Source organism: Molothrus ater, chromosome 12 (assembly GCF_012460135.2).
Source record: "Molothrus ater isolate BHLD 08-10-18 breed brown headed cowbird chromosome 12, BPBGC_Mater_1.1, whole genome shotgun sequence".
In the NCBI taxonomy this organism is placed as follows: Eukaryota; Metazoa; Chordata; class Aves; order Passeriformes; family Icteridae; genus Molothrus; species Molothrus ater.
In genome coordinates, this window is record NC_050489.2 from 20148058 (window position 1) to 20168743 (window position 20686).

General features: G+C 65.8%; 5 protein-coding genes across 5 annotated transcripts; 2 read left to right on the forward strand and 3 right to left on the reverse strand.

Moving 5' to 3' along the window:
• Positions 1-997: 997 nt before the first annotated feature.
• Positions 998-5047, forward strand: DPEP1 (dipeptidase 1). The gene is made up of 10 exons (XM_036390157.1): positions 998-1110; positions 2067-2199; positions 2439-2571; positions 2666-2816; positions 2910-2979; positions 3794-3970; positions 4044-4128; positions 4202-4277; positions 4426-4561; positions 4871-5047. Exons 1-10 carry the CDS (start codon positions 998-1000, stop codon positions 5045-5047), a joined length of 1251 nt encoding a protein of 416 aa, XP_036246050.1.
• A 1136-nt stretch (positions 5048-6183) lies between these two features.
• On the reverse strand, positions 6184-11103 carry CHMP1A (charged multivesicular body protein 1A). Its single transcript, XM_036390169.2, has 7 exons — positions 11014-11103; positions 10815-10834; positions 10276-10353; positions 9788-9934; positions 8037-8165; positions 7763-7950; positions 6184-7546 (listed from the first exon to the last, which is right to left on the reverse strand). The coding sequence occupies exons 1-7, from the start codon at positions 11018-11020 to the stop codon at positions 7525-7527; spliced, it is 591 nt and encodes a 196-aa protein (XP_036246062.1). The 5' UTR covers positions 11021-11103; the 3' UTR covers positions 6184-7524.
• A 283-nt stretch (positions 11104-11386) lies between these two features.
• CDK10 (cyclin dependent kinase 10) lies at positions 11387-14550 on the forward strand. Its single transcript, XM_036390166.2, has 12 exons — positions 11387-11516; positions 11655-11727; positions 12153-12224; positions 12316-12418; positions 12535-12616; positions 12955-13022; positions 13172-13224; positions 13315-13384; positions 13462-13521; positions 13598-13942; positions 14042-14094; positions 14171-14550. The coding sequence occupies exons 3-12, from the start codon at positions 12206-12208 to the stop codon at positions 14266-14268; spliced, it is 951 nt and encodes a 316-aa protein (XP_036246059.1). The 5' UTR covers positions 11387-11516; positions 11655-11727; positions 12153-12205; the 3' UTR covers positions 14269-14550.
• A 387-nt stretch (positions 14551-14937) lies between these two features.
• Positions 14938-16172, reverse strand: SPATA2L (spermatogenesis associated 2 like). Its single transcript, XM_036390538.1, has 2 exons — positions 15825-16172; positions 14938-15747 (listed from the first exon to the last, which is right to left on the reverse strand). The coding sequence occupies exons 1-2, from the start codon at positions 16170-16172 to the stop codon at positions 14938-14940; spliced, it is 1158 nt and encodes a 385-aa protein (XP_036246431.1).
• VPS9D1 (VPS9 domain containing 1) lies at positions 16065-20611 on the reverse strand. The gene is made up of 16 exons (XM_036390634.2): positions 20487-20611; positions 19943-20015; positions 19766-19858; positions 19505-19667; positions 19104-19215; positions 18902-18964; positions 18698-18750; positions 18532-18619; positions 18332-18417; positions 17782-18242; positions 17538-17667; positions 17267-17460; positions 17114-17195; positions 16897-17001; positions 16567-16678; positions 16065-16173 (listed from the first exon to the last, which is right to left on the reverse strand). Exons 1-15 carry the CDS (start codon positions 20601-20603, stop codon positions 16603-16605), a joined length of 1896 nt encoding a protein of 631 aa, XP_036246527.1. The 5' UTR covers positions 20604-20611; the 3' UTR covers positions 16065-16173; positions 16567-16602.
• Between the last annotated feature and the right edge of the window lie 75 nt (positions 20612-20686).

Sequence of the window (20686 nt, forward strand, 5' to 3'; positions counted from 1 at the left end):
GGCAGGGGCTGCACGCACCCGGGATGGGACGGGACGGGATGGGTGGGATGGGAGTGCTCCCGTCCCAGACCCAGCTGGGAGAAACGAGGGGGCCGCGTCACCTCGGGCAGGGCCCGGGAAGCCCGAGGGATGCCAGCCCCACACCGGCCCCACCCCGGGCTCCCCGTGGCTGGCACCGCAGGAGGGGGTTCCCATCCCGGCACACCCCAGCATGAGGTCTCCAGCTGGACCGGCCATCTCCACGTGGCTCCGTGCCATTCCCAGAAGCGCCACCAAGGCCTTGCTGGGAAGGACGGCGCAGCTGGAGCCAGCAGGGATGCGCAGCACCCGCAGCACGGCGGTGCCTCAGTTTCCCCTCGGGACGCTGCAGCGGGACCGGAGCGCGGGGGACCCAAGCGCACACGGAGGAGCAGCAGCAACCCCACAGCTCGGCCGTGCCACCCTGCTGCTTGCCCCCGGGCATGCGGCTGCTCCGGCGCCACGGCGGGGGTGGCTCTGGGGGGGCTGGAGCCCATCCCAGCCCCGTCACCGCACGCAAGCCGGAAAAGTTCATTCACAGCCATCGCAGGCAGGGACTGCCCGAGTGTCCCGGGGCCGGGGTGAGCGGGGCTGGGGGTGCCTGGGGTGTCGGAGGTGCCAGCGCCGAACTGGGGGTGCCGGGGGATGCCACTGCCGGGGAGGCTGAGGCGTGGATGGGACTGGCACTTTCCCAACCGAAAAGGATCTGGGCTTCATTAGACGGACTGGGAGCGTCCCCGCGGCTCGGAGGAGAGGCCGAGGCACGGCCCGGCCACCGGGGCTGGGCTGGGGGAGGCCGGGAGGGAGCCCTGGCACTGCCAAGCGGGCACAGGGCAGCCAGGGAGGGGAAACGCTTCCCTCCTGGTTATTCATTGACAGCGGGAGGGGACGGAGGAGCGCGGAGCGGCCATCCCAGTGCGTGTGGTCTCACCGGGGTGGCAGGTCCCCCCTTGTCCCCAGCAGCAGCCAGCAGGAGAAGATGCCCGGTGGGAGCCTGTGGGTGCTGGTGCTGGCGCTGGCACTGCCCAGCACCGGACAGCAGCACCTGGAGGAGGCCGAGCGCATCATGAGCACCACGCCGGTCATCGATGGGTGAGCAAAGGTCACCTGGCCCCGCAGCGTGCGCGGCTGCTCCCTCGGTGTGGGAAAACCCCAGCTGGGAAACCCTGCTGGGACAGCCCGCGGGGGCATTCCGGGGCCGGGCACCCCGGGGCTGTGCGGGAACAGGGAGCAACTCTCCCAGGGGATCCCCGTGCCAGGCACCCCAGGGCTGTGTAGGGACAGGGGACAGATTTCCCGGGGATCGCGTGGCACCGTCAATCCGTCAATGCTCCGAGGGGATCCCCGGCGCCGCAGCCCGGCGGGAGCGGGCAGGGTACGGGAAGCGGGGTTGGGCTGCCCTGGGGGAAGTTCCTGCTCAATGCTGAGTGATGTCCCTGGTCCCTTCTCGGGAGCCTCGGGAGGCTCGGGTCCTCTGCAGCACTCCCTTGTGGAACACGGAGCAGGGCCGGGGGAGCGGGGATGTGGGACCATGACAGGAGCAGGAAGTGGCACCAGCCCGGACCCTGGCACTTCCCCAGTGGCACTGCTGGGTGTGGGATGTGCGTGCCAGGATGTCCCTGCGGTGACATCCCTGTCGAAGGGGTGTTGGGTTGGCTCCCCTGGGTGTGAGGGTGATGATGGGCTGGGAAGGTGCAGGGGAGGGTCCTCTGGGGGGTCCCACATGGCACTGTCCCCTGGGAGTGACCTGTCTGCAGTTCTGGGCTGGAGCTGCTTGGGGGGCTTGTGGCTGAGGGGACAGGTGGGGGGACAGATGGACTGGGGGGCATGGAGGATGGATGGATGGATGGATGGATGGATGGATGGATGGATGGATGGATGGATGGATGGATGGATGGATGGATGGATGGATGGATGGATGGATGGATGGATGGAATGACAGCCAGATGAGGGGACTGTGTGTGTGGCCAGCCAGCAGGGTGGGCAGCCCGAGGGTGAGTGGGCAGAGGGCCAGGTCACTCCTCAGTGCCCACCCTGTCCCTGCCCAGGCACAACGACCTGCCCTGGCAGCTCCTTCAGAAGTTCAACAACCAGCTGAGGCTGCCAGCAGCCAACCTGACCCTGCTGAATGACACCCACACCAACATCCCCAAACTGCGCCAGGGGCACGTGGGCGGGCAGGTGGGAGCACTGGGACGGGCACTGGGGAGGGCAGGGGTGTCAGGGAGGGCACCAGGGTGAGCACTGGGGGTCCTGGGGCAGCACCAGGACTGGCAGAGACATGGGGTTGGGCAGTGGGGTGCGCAGTGCCCACACTGCTGGGGTGCTCGTGCTGATGGGGTGCCCGTGCTGATGGGGTGCCTGTGCTGATGGGGTGCCTGTGCTGATGGGATGCCCGTGCTGATGGGGTGCCCGGGCAGTTCTGGTCGGTGTTCGTGCCCTGCGAGACGCAGAACAAGGACGCGGTGAGGCGCACGCTGGAGCAGATGGACGTGGTGCAGCGCATGTGTGACCTGTACCCCGAGACCTTCGTCTGTGTCACCGACAGCAGCGGTGAGCGGGCATGGGGACGGGCACAGCGGGGATGGGCACCACGAGGGTGAGGAGGGGCCTGCCCGCCCCCGCTGATGTCCCCGCCCTCCCACAGGCATCCGGAAGGCGTTCCAGAGTGGGAAGGTGGCCAGCCTGATCGGGGTGGAGGGTGGCCACTCCATCGACAGCAGCCTGGGCGTCCTGCGCACCCTGTACCGCCTGGGTGCCCGCTACATGACCCTCACCCACAGCTGCAACACCCCCTGGTAGGGCCCCCCGGGGGCACAGAGGGTGGCAGCGCTGGCACGGGGGGATGTGGTCAGAGGTGTGGCCACTCTGATGCTCTCCCTGCTCTGCAGGGCTGACAACTGGCTGGTGGACACCAACGATGAAGAACCTGTGCACCATGGCCTCTCACCCTTTGGAAAGGTGAGGAATAGCATCAGTGGTGTCCAGGATCAGTGGCATTGGAGGAATGTGGTACTGGCACCCACTGGCCGCATGTTGGGTGCAGTGTTCCATCCATCCATCATCCATCCATCATCCATCCATCCATCCATCCATCCATCATCCATCCATCATCCATCCATCCATCCATCCATCTGTCATCCATCCATCCATCCATCATCCATCCATCCATCCATCCATCCATCATCCATCCATCCATCTGTCATCCATCCATCCATCCATCCATCCATCCATCCATCATCCGTCCATCCATCCATCCATCCATCCATCTGTCATCCATCCATCCATCCATCATCCATCCATCCGTCATCCATCCATCCATCCATCATCCGTCCGTCCATCCATCCATCCATCCATCCATCCATCATCCATCCATCCATCCATCCATCCATCCATCCATCCATCCATCCATCCATCATCCATCCATCATCCATCCATCCATCCATCCATCCATCCATCCATCCATCTGTCATCCATCCATCCATCATCCATCCATCCATCTGTCATCCATCCATCCATCCATCCATCATCCATCCATCATCCGTCCATCCATCTGTCATCCATCCATCCATCCATCCATCATCCATCCATCATCCGTCCATCCATCTGTCATCCATCCATCCATCCATCCATCCATCCATCCATCCATCCATCCATCCATCCATCCATCCCTCTGTCCCCCCAGCCAAAAGCCACCCAAGCAGCTCCAGACATGCCCAGAGGGGACCCCTCCCATGCCCCGTCAGCCCCCCAGCCCTGTCCCCTGTCCCTGCAGATGGTGGTGGAGGAGATGAACCGCCTGGGCATGATCGTGGACCTGGCCCACGTCTCAGTGGACACGATGAAGATGGTGCTGAACATCTCCAAGGCCCCTGTCATCTTCAGCCACTCCTCTGCCTACAGCATCTGCCAGCACCGCCGCAATGTGCCCGACGACGTGCTGCAGCTGGTGGTGAGCGTGGGGCACAGCCAGGGACACTGGGGGCTCTGGGGGGCTCTGGGGGCTCAGGGCTGTTTCCCCCCAGGCCTCCACGGGCAGCTTGGTGATGGTCAACTTCTACAACGCCTATGTGACCTGCAGTGACAAGGCCAAGCTGTCCGACGTGGCAGGTGAGGGGGTGCCCAGGTGGCTGGGAGTGGCAGTGACCCCCCCTGCCCTGCTCACCCCCGTGTCCCCCCACAGACCACATGGACCACGTGAAGAAGGTGGCTGGTGCCCAGGCTGTCGGCTTCGGGGGGGACTACGACGGGGTCACGGGGTAAAGGGGGTGATGGTGTGGGATGGGATGGGACAGCGTGACCCCACCATGCGCACTTCCTGAGGGGTGGGGGCACCCGCCCCTGCACCCTGTGTGGGTAGCTGGGGGTGCTGGGGGTGGCCCAGCTGTGAGCTGCGGGGTGGCACAGGGTCCCCACTGGCCTGGAGGACGTCTCCAAGTATCCCATGCTGGTGGCCGAGCTGCTGGCGAGGAACTGGACTGAGGAGGAGGTGAGGGGAGCCCTGGCTGAGAACCTGCTCCGGGTCTTCAGCAGAGTGGAGGAGGTGAGCAAGGCATGGGAAGCACAGGGGCACAGGGAGGGACAGGACAAGGGACCTGTGGGGACACGAGTGGCCCTGGGAGCATCAGGAATGGGGATGTATGGGACACAGGGACACGTGGCACAGGGACACTTGGGGCAGCAGCCACAGGAGGAACATCAGGGCATGTGGCACTCAGGAATTCATGGGGATACGGGGAGGCACGGGGACACATGGGATGTGCATGGGATGGTGTGGGGTGGCACAGGGAAGGGTGGGGTGGCAGGGGCTCCGTGCCCCTCTCAGCGGGAGCCCACCCTGTCCCCACGGCAGGTGAAGAGGAGCCTGCAGGGTACGGCTGCCCACGAGACCCCCATCGCCTTCGAGGAGCTGGAGGGGTCGTGCAGAACCAGCTACGGGTACTCCAGCGGCGTGGGCACCGCCCGGGCCCCGTCCGCAGCCCTGGCACCGCCGCTGGCACTGGCCCTGCTCCTGGCCGTGCTCTCCTAGCGCCCGGCTGCCACCGCGGCCCTGGCACCGTGCCCGGGCCCGCCGGGCAGGGCACGATCCTGCGCTCCTTTCTGCCGGACCTGCCGGCAAAATAAAACCGTGGCTCGAGCAGCGCCGGCAGCAGCGAGAGAGCGTCCGTGTGCGGCTCTGCGGCACAGCCGGGTCCTGGCTGGGGATGCTGGGTCACCCCGGCGTGTCACCGGGCATCCCCGCATGTCATCGGCCATCCTGGTGTGTCATCGGGCACCCCCCATGTCACCGGCCATCCCGGCGTGTCACCGGCCGGGCAGAGCCGCGGGGTCCCGGCGTTGCCCGCCCCGCACACCGGGAAGCTGTAACGGCACCGGGAGTGACACATCCCGGCAGCACCTGGCCAGGGCGGCTGCGGAGCTGCCTCCGCAGGATGCTTCCATTAATCATTAGCTAATTAATTGGCTACTTAATTATCTCCTTAGCAATTTCCTCTGGCATTCAGGAACAGCCTGTCTTGGGAGCGGAGGCGGGAGAACAGGCAGGAGAAGGGGAGCCATCTTCCTGTGCCATTCGGGATTTGGCTGAGGCACAGAGCCGCCTGCCAGCCGGGCACGGGGCAGGGAGCCGGGATGGGGAAGGGACGGGAGCAGGGAAGGGAACAAGGAAGGGAAGGGAAGGCTGCACGCTCAGCCCCGTCCCTGCCATCGAGGCTGCTGTGGGCAGGTGCTGATGGCAGGATGGGCGTGGTGCCACCTCGGTGCGGTGACAAGCCCGGGGTCTCCCCTCGGGGGGCCCAGCTTGTCCCCACGAGGGCTGGGGAACGGTGCAGGGGGCTGGGCTGGCCCAGCCTGAATGGGGAAGGGAGCTGGGCTCCAGCTGCTCCGAGCTCCTGCTCACCCTGGTGCCCCCGTTTGGCCACATGAAAGGGACAGGTCCCTGCAGGAGTGAGGGAAGGGGGTTGTCCTCGCCCTCCAGAATCCCCAGAGTGGGCACCCCGAGCCACTTCCCGGCATGGGCAGAGGCTCTGGGAACAAGAGCAGTCCCTCCCTCCTCCTCCTCAGCTCCAGGGCAGCCCCTGGCACCAGGTCCTGCCCAGGGCAGGGGACACAATCAGACAAGGGGGGATCACAGACCCCGTGTGCATGCACACCCCCAACACACACTGGGGTGTTCAGAGATTGTTTATTTAAACCCACAGAAGGGCATGGACACGGTTTGGGCAAAAAGAAGGCAAATAAGACAAGCTTAAAAAAAACCCCACCAATGAAACCGCAGAGAGACAGCCTGGGGAAGGGACAGGGGGCAGGTCTGGAGCCCCAGGGCTGCAGGGACACTGTGCAGGGAGCCAGGCACAAATCTCCGGGGTCCCCCAGCTTCCCACCCAGCCCCTCGAGAGGTGGGACAAGATCCAGTGCTCTGCTGTAGCCCAAAGCTGCCTCCTCCTCCTCCTCGGTGGAGAGGAAGGCTCTGTGTCACCAGCCACACGCTCCAAGGCCACTGAACTCAGGAAAAACAATCAGCACAGCAGGAAGTGTTTGTGCCAGGCAGGTGGCCCCACGACATCCCCCAGAGGTGACAGTTCCTCCTGGAGACCCAAAGGAAACGGGACTTCCTTCCTGGAGAGCTTCCAGCAATCCAGCAGTGCCGTGGGAGGGGCACCAACAGCTCCAGCAACACGGGAAGGTGACAAGGGACAGGGACGAGCAGCGGGAGGGGACACGGAGAGCAGCCCCTGCCCGGTGCCAGCAGCAAGGGGACAGAGGATACCCAGGGACGAGGCACAGGGATGGAGGCAGAGCTGCTCCGGGATGGTTCTGCACTCCCTGTCACACCCACCCAGCAGGGGGACATTTGGGGACGTGTCTGCAGCCACCACAGCTGCTGCAATCTGCTCCCAGGGCTGGCCATGGCTCCTCACTGGTCCACACTGGCAGTCAGGGCCGGGATAACCATTTCCAGCTGGCAGTGCCTGGGGAATGTGTGGATTGACACGCACAGGGCTGGGCAGGGAGGGTGTTCCAAAGGGCACTTCGTGGTACGGGGCTGGGGGTGTGGCTGGGAGGACGCGGAGCAGCACAGGGCACCGGGACGGCGACAGCGAGGGAGGGGACACCCCGCTGGCACCGCCCCTTCCTGCAAGGCACCGACCCGCCCAGCCGGGATTTGGGGACCCCTGCAGGTTCTCCTGCTCCTCCCAGCCAGCCCCTGAGGAACTCAGCCCACAGCTCAGCTCTGGGCAGGGACAGGGAACGACAGAGGGGTTGGGGAGCAGCATCCCGAGACCAGGGAGACAAATCCCCTTAGTGTTCCCCACAGACAGGATGTGGGGCTCTGCCAGCAGCAGCACCCCCAAACGAAGCCCCCCAGAATCCAGCACAGCATTCCCACCGGGATGGCCACAGGCTCAGGGAAGGGCTGTCACCCCCCAAGAACAGTCCCGAGGCAGGGGGGGCTGCAGGAGGGGGTCCTGCTCCAGCAGTGCCATCCACAGCCCCAGGAACAGCTCAGTTCCTCAGGGCAGCCAGCCTGCAGGGAGAGCAGCACAGGGAGCCGGGTCAGGGCAGCAGGAGCAGCTGCAGGCAGCGAGGCCAGGGAGCCCCTCTGACCCCCAGGAAGGGCCAGGGAGCCCCTCTGAGCCCCAGGAAGGGCCAGGGAGCCCCTCTGAGCCCCAGGAAGGGCCAGCTCCTCCCCTTGGGGCCAGGCAGGGAGCCTGGGAAGCCCAGGAGCAGGGAGAGCACCAACCTCCGGGACAGCTGGTCCTCCTGGGAGCGCACAGAGCTCTCCCCCAGGGCCGAGGCCCCCTCGGGCAGCTGGCTCAGCTGGTCCATGATCTCCAGCCCGTTCTCCTCAGCAATCTGCACAATCAGGCTGTCCACCTGCTCCTGCGGCGTGCTCAGCGTGGTGGCCGAGCTCATGGAGTCCTCCATGACCTGGGACAGACACAGCCCTGTCCCCCTGGCTGGACACAGACCCAGCAAGGACCCCACCCTCTGTCTCCTGCCTGCCCAGCACTCACCGACGTGTGAACATCCAAATTCTGCACTTGCTGCTCGAATTTATCCATCACTGCCGACACCTTCTGCAGGTCCATGGAGCTCAGGGCCTTGTCCAGAGCCTTGGTCACCTGGGCCATGTTTTTCGTCACCTGCAAGAGGAGATTCCCTCAGGGATGCTCTGAGGGCTGCAGACAAACCCGAGCATTGTCCTGACACCATCCCAGGTAGGATGAACCTGTCTGAGGGGTCTGAGACCACCAGAGCCTTGCTGGGGTCATTTGGGGACACGGGGGCACTGGGGATTGTCACCCTGATTTTTTAAGATTTTCTAAGCCTTTAGATGTTTACATTCTTGTAGCAAACTTTCTCATACACTTTCTGTAAATTCTGTTATTTCTTTTCTGTAAATAACTTATTGGTTTGCATTCTTTTATGGAGGAGGAGAAATTTGATGGACTGTTGGTTTGCCCAATGTCATTGGAGAGGTGGCACTGTCACCCTCCAATCCACTGTCACTTTTAGAAATCTATAAATGTTAGAGTCAGAAAATAAATTTCCCTTTTTCCACCTTGAGAGCAGCGCTGTGTGCTCTTGTGTTGTTTCATGTCCTACAGTGCCAGGAGGTGGCTGGAGGCAGAGAGAGGGGAAGCTCCATGTGGGGATGGGTAGCTGTGATATTTTTTGAAAAATCCCTTTGCCAGGATTTTTCTCCTGAGAAGCTGAGAGGCCTCAGGAACAAAATGTAACCAATGGTTATCTGCTGCTGAGGAATGCAACAGGTGCATCTGGGATTGGTCTCATGTGGTTGTTTCTAATTAATGGCCAATCACAGTCAGCTGGCTCAAACTGTCTGGTTAGTCACAAGAATTTATCATCATTCCTCTTTTCCTTTCCTTGCTAGCCTTCTGATGAAATCCTTTCTTCTATTCTTTTAGTATAGTTTTAATACACTATATATAATAAAATAATAAACCAGCCTTCCCAAACCTGGAGTCACGTGTCAGTGTGATGTCACAGCTTGCCTCAGTTTCCCGGTCCTTCCCCAGGTACCAATCACCTCTCCTTTCCCCACCCTGACCCCTGCTGAGCACTGTCTGTCAGTCCTGGCATTCCAGAGTGATTGGCAGAGTCCAAAAGATGCCTCTCAGCCCTGGGGGGCATTAGGCCATCCAGGTGTCCTTTGTCCCTTTGTCCCTCCCCTCCTGTACCCGGTTGGTGGCTCCCTGCCCCTTCCCTGCCCCTCTCCCCGGGGTTCAAAGGAGCAGCAGCCACGGGCTCAGGGAGTTCTGTGGGAGCTGGTGCTGCATTCAGAGGCCTGTGGGCCAGAATAAAGCTCTGGATCCAAACCCTCCATCAGAAGCGACTCCTTTCCTTCACCATCACCTTAAAGCTTCTCCACAGAGGGAAACCTGAGCTCCTGCATGCCTGGACTTGTCCCAAGCATCCAGGTGCAGCATCCAGCCAGCCAAAGGTGTCTCTGAGGTGAATTCACCACACACCCAGCCAGCCAAAGGTGTCTCTGGGGTAAAACCACCACACACCCAGCCAGCCAAAGGTGTCTCTGGGGTAAAACCACCACACACCCAGCCAGCCAAAGGTGTCTCTGGGGTGAATCCACCACAGCTGCTGCCTTTGGTCAAGCAGCAAGGGCCAGACGAGCCCAGGCATGATCCATCTGGCTATACTGGTATTTAATTCCAACAGAGTCAGATCCTCGTCTCTCCCCTGTTCCTGAGAGCCCTGTGAACACCCCCCCGGGGCTGGAGCTTACCCCCTTCATGGTGACTGCAGTCTGCACCTTGGAGGCCACGGCGTCCACGCGCGAGGCCATGCGCAGCCAGTTGAGCCCCTCGTTCCTCTTGCGGATGGCATTCTCGGCATAGACACGGGCACACTCCACGTTCTTCTGCTGCAGGGCCTGCCACGCACAGAGAGCCTGCTCAGAGAGACCCCTGGGACTGCCACGCACAGAGAGCCTGCTCAGAGAGCCCTCCCTGGGCTGCCATGCTCAGAGAGCCTGTGGGACGCAGCCCTGGGTGGGCTCCCTGCAGGACACGGCCCTGCTGTGACCCCAGAGCCAGCCAGACCCCGCTGGTGGGGCTGTGTGAGCCATGTCCCCCTCCCCAGCAGGGTCTGCCCTGCCCTGCTCCCACAGCGGGGCAGGAGGGGACGGCAGCTGCCCCATGGAGCTGAGCAGGGCAGGATGAGCCCCACACGGGGGCAGGAGGGGATGGCAGTGGCAGGATGGGCCCCACACACCTTTTTGACTTTGGCTTGCTCAGCCTTGGAGTCCTTCTCGGCTTTCTTGGAGAGCTTCTCCAGCTGCTTAGCCGTGAACTGTGGGGCAGAGCGGGCCAGAGCAGGGACAGTCAGGGACTGCTCTGGGCTGGGGGGGACTCAGAGCCCATCCAGCCCCACCCTGCCATGGCAGGGACAGTTCTACTGCCCCAGGGTGACCCAAACCCTGTCCAGCCTGGCCTTGGGCACTGCCAGGGATCCAGGGGCCGCCCCAGCTGCTCTGGGCATCTGTGCCAGGGCCTCCCCACCCTCAGAGCCAGGAATCCCTTCCCCATATCTCATCCCACCCCACCCTCTGGCACTGGGAAGCTGCTCCCCTTTGTGCCACCCTGCCAGTGCCCACCTGTCCCACCCCTGCCACCTCTCACTGGCCACGGCTGCCCGACCCCCTGCCCGCTGCAGGGGTGAGGCCGGGCCAGCGGGCGGAACAGGGCCCGGGACTCCCCCGGGACCGGCGGAACGGGACGGAAAGGAGGCGGAAGGGCCTCCGCTGCTCTCACCTTCAGCTGGAAGAGCGTGTCTGGAAAGGAAGGAGAGCAAAGACTCAGCAACGGGACCGGTACCGGTGTCGGATGACCGGCGACCCCGCCCACGCTTCCCGGCCGCCAGTCCCGACTCCGACCCTCACCCCCAGCCCCACCCCTAACGAGCTGCCCCAGCCCCGCCAGGAGGCGCCGGTACCGCCCAACCCCCCGGTACCGTCCATTCTGCCGCCGCCGCTTCCGGGTTCCGCCGCCGCTTCCGGGTGACGCCGCCGCTTCCGGGTTCCGCCGCCGCCGCTTCCGGGGTGCGCACGCTGAGTCTCGCGAGAGCGGGGATGGTGGGACCAGGTCACGTGGGCAGCGGGAAGCACTGGGGAGTCGGGCATGAAGTGGCGGAGCCAAAAATCCGACACGGGGCGGGACTGAAGGCGGGACTGTGAGGAGGCGGGGCTAAATGGGGCGGGGTTATCACAGGCCAGGGTCGCTATTGGTCCCTCTCTAACAACGGTTTCCAGAAGCTTAATGCATGTAGGCGGGGCTTGAGGGTGGGCGGGGCCTGCGGCAGCATAATAGCGTGCGTGCGCGGACATGGCAGCGGCTGAGGCGGCGTCAGAACCGGGGCCAGAACCGGCACCGGCACCGGCCGAGCCTGAGCTGGAGCCCCTGCGGCTGCGGCGGCTGCGCGGAGACGGCTTCTTCGAGGTCCCGGCGGCCGATCGAGTGAGTGCGGCGGGTCCCGGGGGGTGGGAGGGCTGCGGACCGGCGGGGGGTTCCGGTGAGGAGCCCTCGGTGAGGAGCCCTCGGTGAGGAGCCCTCGGTGAGGAGCCCTCGGGGCTGAACGCGGCTCTTTGGCTTCAGCTGGGACGATGCCGCAGCGTGAAGGAGTTTGAGAAGCTGAACCGGATCGGAGAGGGCACGTACGGCATCGTGTGTGAGTGCGGGCTGTGCTTCCCGGGCGGGAGAGGCCGTGCGGGACCGGGAAGGGCTCTCGGGGTTAATTTCCACTCCCTGCCCTGGGTAGGGATGGCATTTCCACTGGATGCCCTCCACGAGATCACGCTGCTCTGTCCAGCCTGGCCTTGGGCACTGCCAGGGATCCAGGGGCGGCCCAGCTTCTCTGGGCACCCTGTGCCATGGCCTGCCCACCCTCACAGGGAAGATTCCTTACGGATATCCCGTCCATCCCTGCCCTCCCCTGTGGGAGCCATTCCCCGTGTGGAATCCCAGCACGGTTCGGGTCGGGAGGTGCCTGTAGCCCCCACAGTTCCCCCCTGTGGCTGAGTGGGGGGGCTGAGGTGGGGTCGGGACAAAGCCAGGTGTGTGTCCTGGTGCCAAGGTGGCCTGTGCTGTCCCCAGACCGTGCCCGGGACACGCTGACCAACGAGACAGTGGCACTGAAGAAGGTGCGGATGGACAACGAGAAGGATGGTAATGGAGGAGCAGGGGGGACAGGGGTGGCTCTGTCCTGGCTCTGCCTCCAGGCTGTTCTGCAGCACTGTGTTCCTCCCTCCCTTCCCAGGAATGCCCATCAGCAGCCTGCGGGAGATCACCCTGCTCCTGCAGCTCCAGCACCCCAACATTGTGGAGCTGAAGGACGTGGTTGTGGGAAACCACCTGGAGAGGTGAGAGTCCCCTGTCTGTCCTCCCTGTGCCTCCCAAACCTTCCCTGGAGGCCTGAGCTGCCTCAGCAGCCAAAGCTGTGCTGGGGGAGGCTCTGACCTTGCCTTGTGTCCAACAGCATTTTCCTGGTGATGGGATACTGCGAGCAGGACCTGGCCAGTCTCCTGGAGAACATGCAAACGCCCTTCTCAGAGGCTCAGGTACAGGCTGGGGCAGGATTTGGTTCCAGCACTCATGAGAGGGTGCTGCTATTCCATGTGGGCACTGTGAAGGGCAGCCTAGACCCTGAGCTGGGGGATTCCAGGGATTCTGATGGAGCTGGGCTTTGCTGACTCTCAGGGAAGCCTTCCAGGACTTTACAGGCTGGGTTTGGGGCTGGAACAAAATGACAGGGAAACAGAGCTGGGAGAAAATGTCCACCCAGAACCCCCTGGAAGGACACAGGGATGGAGGGACTGCAGGACACCCCAGTGGGTTTGGGCTGTGTCCAGTCAGTGCTGCTCCCATAGAGGTGACAGCTCCTGTCTTCTGTCCCCAGGTGAAGTGCATCATCCTGCAGGTGCTCAAGGGCCTGCAGTACCTCCATGAGAACTACATCATCCACAGGTGGGAGTGGCAGGCTGGGGCTGGGGGGACAAATGGGGGTCTGGGGACACCTCCCATGTCCTGGGAGCACCGGCAGGGCAGGGAGGCCATGGAACGATGGGATTGGATTTTCTGTGTGGTCTCTCAGCTCCAGCTGCTGTTTCCCACAGGGACCTGAAGGTCTCCAACCTGCTGATGACTGACAAGGGCTGTGTGAAGATAGGTGAGTCCTGGCACCTGCACTGGGCCCTGGCTGTTCTGTGCCATGATCACAGCTTAGAGCTGGGCTCCCTCCTGTCTCTCTCTCTTGCAGCTGATTTCGGCCTGGCACGCACCTACGGGATGCCCCCTAAGCCCATGACCCCCAAAGTGGTGACCCTGTGGTGAGTGGCAGTGCCAGGGTGGGTCCCCTAGCAGGATGGGCTGGTGCCAGCTCTGACACCGAGTGTCCCCTGCACAGGTACCGTGCACCAGAGCTGCTGCTGGGCATGACCACCCAGACCACCAGCATCGACATGTGGTAAGGGAGGGGCTGAGGTTGCCTGGGGGGCTGCATGCTGCAGGGGGGTCACTGGAGAGGCTCCTGTGCTCTGCAGGGCTGCTGGCTGCATCCTGGCCGAGCTGCTGGCACACAAACCACTGCTGCCAGGCACCTCTGAGATCCACCAAATCGACCTCATCGTGCAGCTCCTGGGGACACCCAATGAGAACATCTGGCCCGTGAGAGCTCCCTGCCCATTTTCCCCCTGTCCCTTTTCCCTGGTGCTCCCCTGGCCCCTCCTGACACTCAGTTTCCCCCAGGGGTTCTCCAAGCTGCCCCTGGCCACGCAGTACACCCTGCGCAAGCAGCCCTACAACAACCTCAAGCACAGGTTTCCCTGGCTCTCAGAGGCTGGGCTGCGACTGCTCAACTTCCTCTTCATGTATGACCCCAAGAAAAGGTAAGAGCCAGGCAGGATGTGGGGTGGGCAGGGCAGGGACCTGCCCCACACTGTCCCCCAGGCTGGGGTGGTCCCTGCCACTTGTCCTTGTCCCCACAGGGCTACGGCCAAGGACTGCCTGGAGAGTTCCTACTTCAAGGAGAAGCCCTTGCGTAAGTACTCCCCGTGCTGGGGCAGGGCAGGGCTGGGAGGCTTTGGGCCCTGCTGACCCCTGTCTGTGCCCCACAGCCTGTGAGCCGGAGCTGATGCCCACCTTCCCACACCACCGGAACAAGCGGGCGGCCAGCACGGCCGTGGAGAGCCAGGCCAAGCGCAGCAAGCCCTGAGCTGTGCCCTGGAACAGGCCTGACGTGTCCTGGCTGAGGGCGATTCTCTCAGCCCAAGAGTCCCAGCGCCATGGGGACGGCTCCTCCATCCATCTGCCCCTGCAGGACAGGGCAGGCTCCAGTCTGCAGCCAGCTGTGCAGGGCCCCAGAGCCAGGAGAGAGATGGGGCCCAGGGCTGCCCAGGCTTGGCAGGGTCAGTCCCGTCCCAGGCGGGTCCTGGTTTGTGCTGTCTGTGGGGGAAACCCCGACTCTGCCATTAATAAAAGCATCTGGCAGTGGCAACAGTGTGTAGAGTGACTTGATTCTTTGGTGCCAGCAGGAGTGGGAGAAGCTGTGGCTCTGCTCTCCTTCCTCTGTGTCACCCTGGGCACAAGGATACTTCCATGACAGCTCAGGTTCTGCCCTCCTTTAAGTGGATCCTGGTCCCCACTCTCAGGGAGCCAGGAGCTGCTCCTGCAGGGTCACGTGCTGTCAGGTATCACTGCACCCCTTCCCCTGGCCCAGGCATCTTGCTCCCCCTCACCAGGACAGAACATGCCATGCTGAGGCAGCCACTTTACTGATGCACAGAATAATTTACAGCAGCAGTGCCTGGGCTGGAGCGGGGCCTGGCACCGCTGTCTCGGGGGCCGACGAGTCCGGGTCCTTGTGCCAAGCAGCAGGGCCGTGTCAGGAGCTGGCTGCAGAGCCCTGGGCCAGCAGCATGTCCAGCTCGGTGCGCTGCAGCCAGAGGCGCTGCTGCCGCTCCCCATGCAGCTCCTGCCCGCGGTGCCGGCTGCGGCAGGCGCGGCCCAGGGCGCAGCCGCCCCCGTGCAGCTGCCGGCATGTGCTGCAGCAGTACGAGGGCAGCATGCCCTGCTGCAGGCATGAGTGCAGCTGGTAGCAGGGCAGCTCTGCTGTGGGCTGGGGGGAATCCCGGGGCTCCCCCAGGACCTGGGGCCTTCTGCCACTCCCCACCATCTCCGGCTCTGGGAAGAGGTGAGAGGAGGTGTCCGGATCAGTGCTGCCCACAGGCTCTGGCCCAAGTGTGCTGTCACAGCGGCCCCAGCCCCTCGTGGGCACATCCTGAGGGTCCCTCCACAGTGCTGTGTCCCTGCTGCCCGTGTCCTCAGGGCTGTCTGGCCTCTCCTGATAGAGATCCACGCTGTCACCACAGTCTGGAGCCACCCTGGGCCGTGTCCCCAGGTCCTGCAGCATCTCCAGGTGCCCCTTGGCACCCCCGGGCCAGTGCCGTGCCTCCAGCAGCTCCTCGGCGCGGGGCTGTCGCAGCTGCAGTGCCAGCTCTGCCAGGATCTCACACTCCAGGCGGCAGGCCAGGAAGCCGACAGCGGCGGCGATCAGCGCAGGCCCCGGGGGCAGCCGGCCCACGGCCAGGCAGTGCTGGTCCCGCCGCTCATAGCCCAGCCGGCCCAAACTCCGCAGCAGGTCGGCTTCGGGGAGCGCCGGGCGCAGCAGGTGCACATAGGCGCCGGAGAAGGTCTGCAAGGAGAGCGGGGAGCGTGGCTGAGGGTGTCTGGGTACCCCCACACCATCCCCTCGCCACCTCGGGGCCTCACCGGGATGGTGCCGAACTCCCGGCGCCACGGGAAGAGGTAGAGGTTGACGGCCGCCAGCTCCAGCAGCCGGAAGGCGCTGGCCAGGCCTCGCAGCGCCAGCCCGGGGTCGGGGTGGTCCCGCAGCCCCCGGGCCAGCAGTGCCAGGGCGTCCTCCTGCAGGGCCTCCAGCAGCGCCGGCTCCTGCTGCAGCCGCTGCCGCAGCCGCTCCGCCACGGCGGGGCCGGGGCAGGTCCCGGCGGGGCCGAACTCCCGCTCCAGAGAGCGGCGGTACTCGCGGTGGAACTCCTGCCGCAATTCCGGCCCGTAGTCCTGCCGGTGCTCCTGCCGCAGCGCCGAGCCTGCACACATCCTGCGGGTACAGCAGCGTGAGACCCCTCCCCGGGACCCCCTCCTGAACCTGTGAAGATCCCCCGCCAAAGCCTCGGCTCCGGAACTCCGCTCCCCCGAGGCCTCCCGGGCACCTCCCTGGCCCCACTTCCCCCGGTGTCACTCCCCGGCCCTGGTTCCCCCCGTATTCCTGCACCGAGGCCTCCCGGTGTTCCCAGCCAGCCCCAGTTCCGCCCCGGTCCCGGTTCCCCTGCACCTGCCGGTCCCGGCCGCTCGCGCTCCCGTCCCGTTCCCCTTCCGCGCGCACCGGGCAGGAACGCACGCGCCAGCCGTAACACCGCCCCCGGGGTGGGGCCGAGCCCCGCGCCACAGCGCCCCCTGCCGGGCGGGAGGACGCGCGGAGCGGCGGCAGCACCTGCCCGGGGTCTGGGGGTCCCGCGCCGCCTCCTCCTCACTGCAGCGACTCCACGTAGGACAGGGCGCTCTGCAGGGACGTCAGGCAGTATCCCTCCTCCCCGATCAGGTACCTGTGCCCACAGCCATCGCACTGTCACCACCGGGACACCACCACGGGCACCGCGCCATCATGGCTGGGACACTGCCATGACCAGGACACCATCACATCCACCGCCCCTCAGCCCTCCTGCTATTCTGACCCACTCCCCGCCCTCACAGCCCCGTCCCAGGAGAGTGCTGGTCTCCTGAGCCCGGGGGTGCCTGCACGGCCCGGCACCCTGACACGTACCCCTCATGGATGAACTCCTCCAGGGCCGCACACTCGGAGAGCAGCTGGGGCAGCCCCGTCTGCAGCACCACGTAGGACAGGATGGGCAGCAGGTCGTCTGCCCCGCTGTGACAACAGGAGCCATCAGCCGTGCTGGCCACAGGGACTGGCACCCCAACACCGCGCTGGCCTCAGGTCCCACACCTGCCCCTCGCTCCCCGTGCTCTTCTGCACTCACATGGCGGCCGTGGCTAGGCTCCGGCCGTCCCGGGTGCCGCAGTACTCCTCGGCACACTCGCAGATGCCGCGCAGGGCCCGCACTGCGGCACAGGGCGGGCGTCAGGGCCGCCGCCACCCCGGGCGCCCGCCCCGCGCCCCCAGCGCCGCTCACCGATGCACTCCAGCTTCCTGCGGGGACAGCTCTCCAGCGGGATCAGCCGCAGGTCCTGCACGGCCGAGGCGTACGCGGGGCGGCCGGGGCCGGGCGGGAAGAGGCGCGAGGCCAGCCCCATGTCGGCGGGGCCGGCGTGCCGGTGCCGCTCCATGCTGCGTGCCAGGGCCGCCTCGCGGGGCTGCTGCACGGTCCTGCGGGCACGGAGGTGACGGGGGGTGCCAGGAAGGGGTCAGTGGGTCTTGGACCCCCCAAAGAGGGGTCGTGGTACCTGTAAAGGGCCAGGAGCGGGGCCCACAGCGGGGGAAAGAAAGCCTCCTCCAGGCAGGCCAGGCACTGGTCCTTGCCGGCGGCGGTGCCGAGCCCCTCGAAGGCCAGCAGAGTCAGAGCCAGCAGCCTGTCTGGGAAAGGTGAGACACGCAGCACGCTGGGACCCCTGTCCTACCCACACTGGGACCCCCATCCTGCCCACCCTGTGCCCCCCGTCCGCCCCCGCTCCCTCGGCTGTCCCTCACCGATGGCATTGTGGATGTCCCTCACGACGCCCTTCAGCAGCTCCGGCAGCGCCGTGTCCTGCCCGGAGCTGGCCGGGGGCTCTGTGGGGGCCCAGCCCTCAGGGGACGCCAGGAACCGCTCCAGGTCCTCGAAGGAGCTTTCCCGGGGGGGCTCGGGGGGCTCGGCGGGCCCCGGGGCGCCGCTGTCGGCGAGGGGGGTGCTGGACTGGCTGTGCCGCAGCGCGGCCGGGCCGTGCTCGGGCACCGAGAACATGCAGTGCAGGCTGCGGGACGCACGGAGCCGGCGGGCCCCGGGCTCGGCGGGCAGCGAGGAGCCCCCCGCGTCCAGCGACAGGAAGGACAGAGCCGAGGGGGAGGCGGGGGAGGCGTCGGCGGGGCCGCGGCTGATGGCGGGGTAGAGCCGGGCGTACACCGCGCACTGCAGCCGCCGCAGCAGCTGCGAGATGGGGTGCTCGGGGCAGCTGCGGGCAGAGGGGTGGCGTGGGCGGGGGGCACCGGCAGCAGCCACAGCCCCCTCGCTCTGGCAGGGCCATGCCCACCCCAGCAGTACCTCAGGAGGCAGGAGAAGAGCCCTGACACCACAGAGAGATCCGCCGGGCTCCGCTTCAGCTGCGCCTTCCACTGCCTTGGCCAGTCCTGGGGAGTATCCAGGGCTGGTCATGGGATGGTGCAGCACCCTGCCCCATGGCACAGCCTCCTGCCCCGTGGCACAGCCTCCTGCCCTGCCAGCAGCCCCTGGCACACACTCACATGGTCTTGCTCATACTCAAGGATGGCAGCGTAGAGTGCTCGCTGCTCCTGCTCCTCGGGGGTGAGTGCCACGCTGCTGGAGAACCTCCTGGGGACAGCCCGGGCCAGTGAGGGCACCGCTGGGTGTCCCCAGAGCTCAGGGTCCCGCAGTGACATCCCCACTCACCGGTTGGCCGCCTCCTGCAGCCGCAGCCGCCGCTCTTCCATCTTGCGCTGCAGCTGGGCCAGGCACAGTTAAGGGACCAGAGCCACTCAGCCACTGCCCTTCACCCTCCTCCATCCCCCAGCTGGGACCCCAGAGGCCTGTGTGGGGTGGGTGACAGCCAGGACAGGGCAGAGGCTCTTGGAGCAATCCCACTGGGAAGGATACAGTCTCCTCCCGGGCCTTGGCGATCACCAGGTTCTCCATCATCTGCCGCTGCAGGGACAGCGTCTGCAGAGCAGGAGGGGAGTTGGGAACATCCACCCACGCCCCATGGACACCAGTGGGGAATGGGGGTCCCCCAGGGACCCTCTCCCTGCCTGGCAGCCGGCTCTGTCTGGCTCCCAGCTCCTCCCCAGCCCCCACTTGCCAGGGATGTTTTCTGCACAGCCTGGCTTGGGTTCAGCCGCGCCACCCGCGCCTCGTAGGCCGCCTTCAGCTTCTGGTTCTGCAGGGAGGCCTCCTCCAGCGGGGTCAGCTCCCTGTAGGAACAGCCTCAGCACTCGCCACAGGGCACAGGACACGTGCCAGGACCACATCCTGCTCCGTGACCCCGCAGGCGGGCATGGGGCCACCGCCAGTCCTTGTGTGGCAGTTCTTGCCAGACCCCGTGTCCCAAACCGCTCGTGTTTGAACCCCCCATGTCCTACTCACTGTGTTTGAGTCTCCCACATCCCAGCCCTATATCCCAGCCCACATCAGCCCCCCATCAGCTCCACCACCCTCTGTCCCAACCCCATGTCCCAGCTCCCAGCTCCGAGCCCCCCGTACTTCCGTGCGCTCTGTGCCTCGGCGATCTGCAGCTTCTGGAAGATCTCCGGGGGCAGGAACGGCGAGAGCTTCCCCCCCTCGTCCGAGCAGACGCGGCGGTGCCTGGGGAGGGGCGCCGGGCCCCCGCCCCGCTCCTGTGCAGCCGCTTTCACCTGGGCTTTCCCTGGGGAGAGGGCAGGACAGGCCGCCTGTGCCCCACCACCAGCCTGGCCCTGCGGGGGCACCCGGCTCCCCAAAACGGGACCCGCACCCCTCACTCACCCAGCGCCGCCGCAATGGATTTCACCCTCTCCAGGCACTGCTCCGCCAGCTTCAGCAGTTTCGGGGTGTCAGGGGTCACCCCCTCGCTGTTCTCTGTGGGGAGGGCGCGTTGAGGGCACTGCAGGACCTGCACCCACCGCCCTGGTTCCGCGGGGGGCACACGGGGTCCTGCCCTACCTGTCCCTGCCGCCTCCTCCTGCAGGGCCTGGGCGATCAGCGTGATGCTCTTCAGGTACTCCACGTACGCCTCCTGCCAAGGCGGGGGCTGAGCAGGGACCCCGCGGAGGGGAGCTCGGGAGCCCCTCCGGCCTCGGGGGATCGCAGCTCCGGCTCCCAACGGGAGATGGGGGAGCCCGGGGATGCGGGGTCAGCCCGGGGATGCGGCCCCGGCAGTGGGGCCTGAGTCCGGGGCCGCGGGGGGAGCCCCGGGGTGCCGGATGAGAGCGGGGATGCCGGATGAGAGCGGGGGTGCTGCCCTGCGGCTGGGGGTGAGGCCGGGGGACGAAGCCGCGGGATGCGGGGAGAGCCCAGGGATGCAGGAGAAGCCGGGGATGCGGAGGGAGACCCGGGATGCAGGAGGAGCCCTGGGATGCAGGAGGAGGCCGGGGATGCAGCCCCGGGGATGGGGGTTGAGCCCGGGGATGCGGGGAGAGCCCCGGGGGTGCAGTCCCGGGGCTGCGGCCGAACCCGGGGGTCCCTCCCCGGCCGTGCCCGCGCTCACCCTAGTCCGCCCGGCGCTGTCCATGCCCAGGGCGCCGCTCGCCGCCCTCATGGCTCCCTGCAGGCCGCGGCCCCCCCGGCCCGGCGCGGGCCCCTCGCCGCCCCCCGGCGCGGCCATGGCCGCGGGGCCGCCCGGAACGGCGCGCTGGGGCCGCGGGCCCGCCCGGAGCGCGGCGGGACGGACCGGGCGCGGCGGGTCCC

Excerpts from the sequence above, each read along its gene's own strand:
- VPS9D1 (XM_036390634.2), bottom strand. The coding sequence starts at position 20,603 with ATGGCCGCGCCGGGGGGCGGCGAGGGGCCCGCGCCGGGCCGGGGGGGC. Across the intron at positions 18,620-18,697 it reads CTGCAGGAGGCGGCCAACCG|GAGGTTCTCCAGCAGCGTGG; the intron begins GTGAGTGGGGAT and ends GGCTGTCCCCAG. Across the intron at positions 17,461-17,537 it reads CCGCTCCTGGCCCTTTACAG|GACCGTGCAGCAGCCCCGCG; the intron begins GTACCACGACCC and ends CCGTGCCCGCAG.
- DPEP1 (XM_036390157.1), top strand. The coding sequence starts at position 998 with ATGCCCGGTGGGAGCCTGTGGGTGCTGGTGCTGGCGCTGGCACTGCCC. Across the intron at positions 1,111-2,066 it reads ACCACGCCGGTCATCGATGG|GCACAACGACCTGCCCTGGC; the intron begins GTGAGCAAAGGT and ends GTCCCTGCCCAG. Across the intron at positions 4,278-4,425 it reads GACTACGACGGGGTCACGGG|GGTCCCCACTGGCCTGGAGG; the intron begins GTAAAGGGGGTG and ends GGGGTGGCACAG.
- CHMP1A (XM_036390169.2), bottom strand. Across the intron at positions 10,354-10,814 it reads ACACGCTCTTCCAGCTGAAG|TTCACGGCTAAGCAGCTGGA; the intron begins GTGAGAGCAGCG and ends TCTGCCCCACAG. Across the intron at positions 9,935-10,275 it reads AGCAAGCCAAAGTCAAAAAG|GCCCTGCAGCAGAAGAACGT; the intron begins GTGTGTGGGGCC and ends TGTGCGTGGCAG.
- CDK10 (XM_036390166.2), top strand. Across the intron at positions 13,023-13,171 it reads GAGAACTACATCATCCACAG|GGACCTGAAGGTCTCCAACC; the intron begins GTGGGAGTGGCA and ends TGTTTCCCACAG. Across the intron at positions 13,943-14,041 it reads ATGTATGACCCCAAGAAAAG|GGCTACGGCCAAGGACTGCC; the intron begins GTAAGAGCCAGG and ends TTGTCCCCACAG.
- SPATA2L (XM_036390538.1), bottom strand. The coding sequence starts at position 16,172 with ATGTGTGCAGGCTCGGCGCTGCGGCAGGAGCACCGGCAGGACTACGGG. Across the intron at positions 15,748-15,824 it reads GGGAGTTCGGCACCATCCCG|ACCTTCTCCGGCGCCTATGT; the intron begins GTGAGGCCCCGA and ends CTCTCCTTGCAG.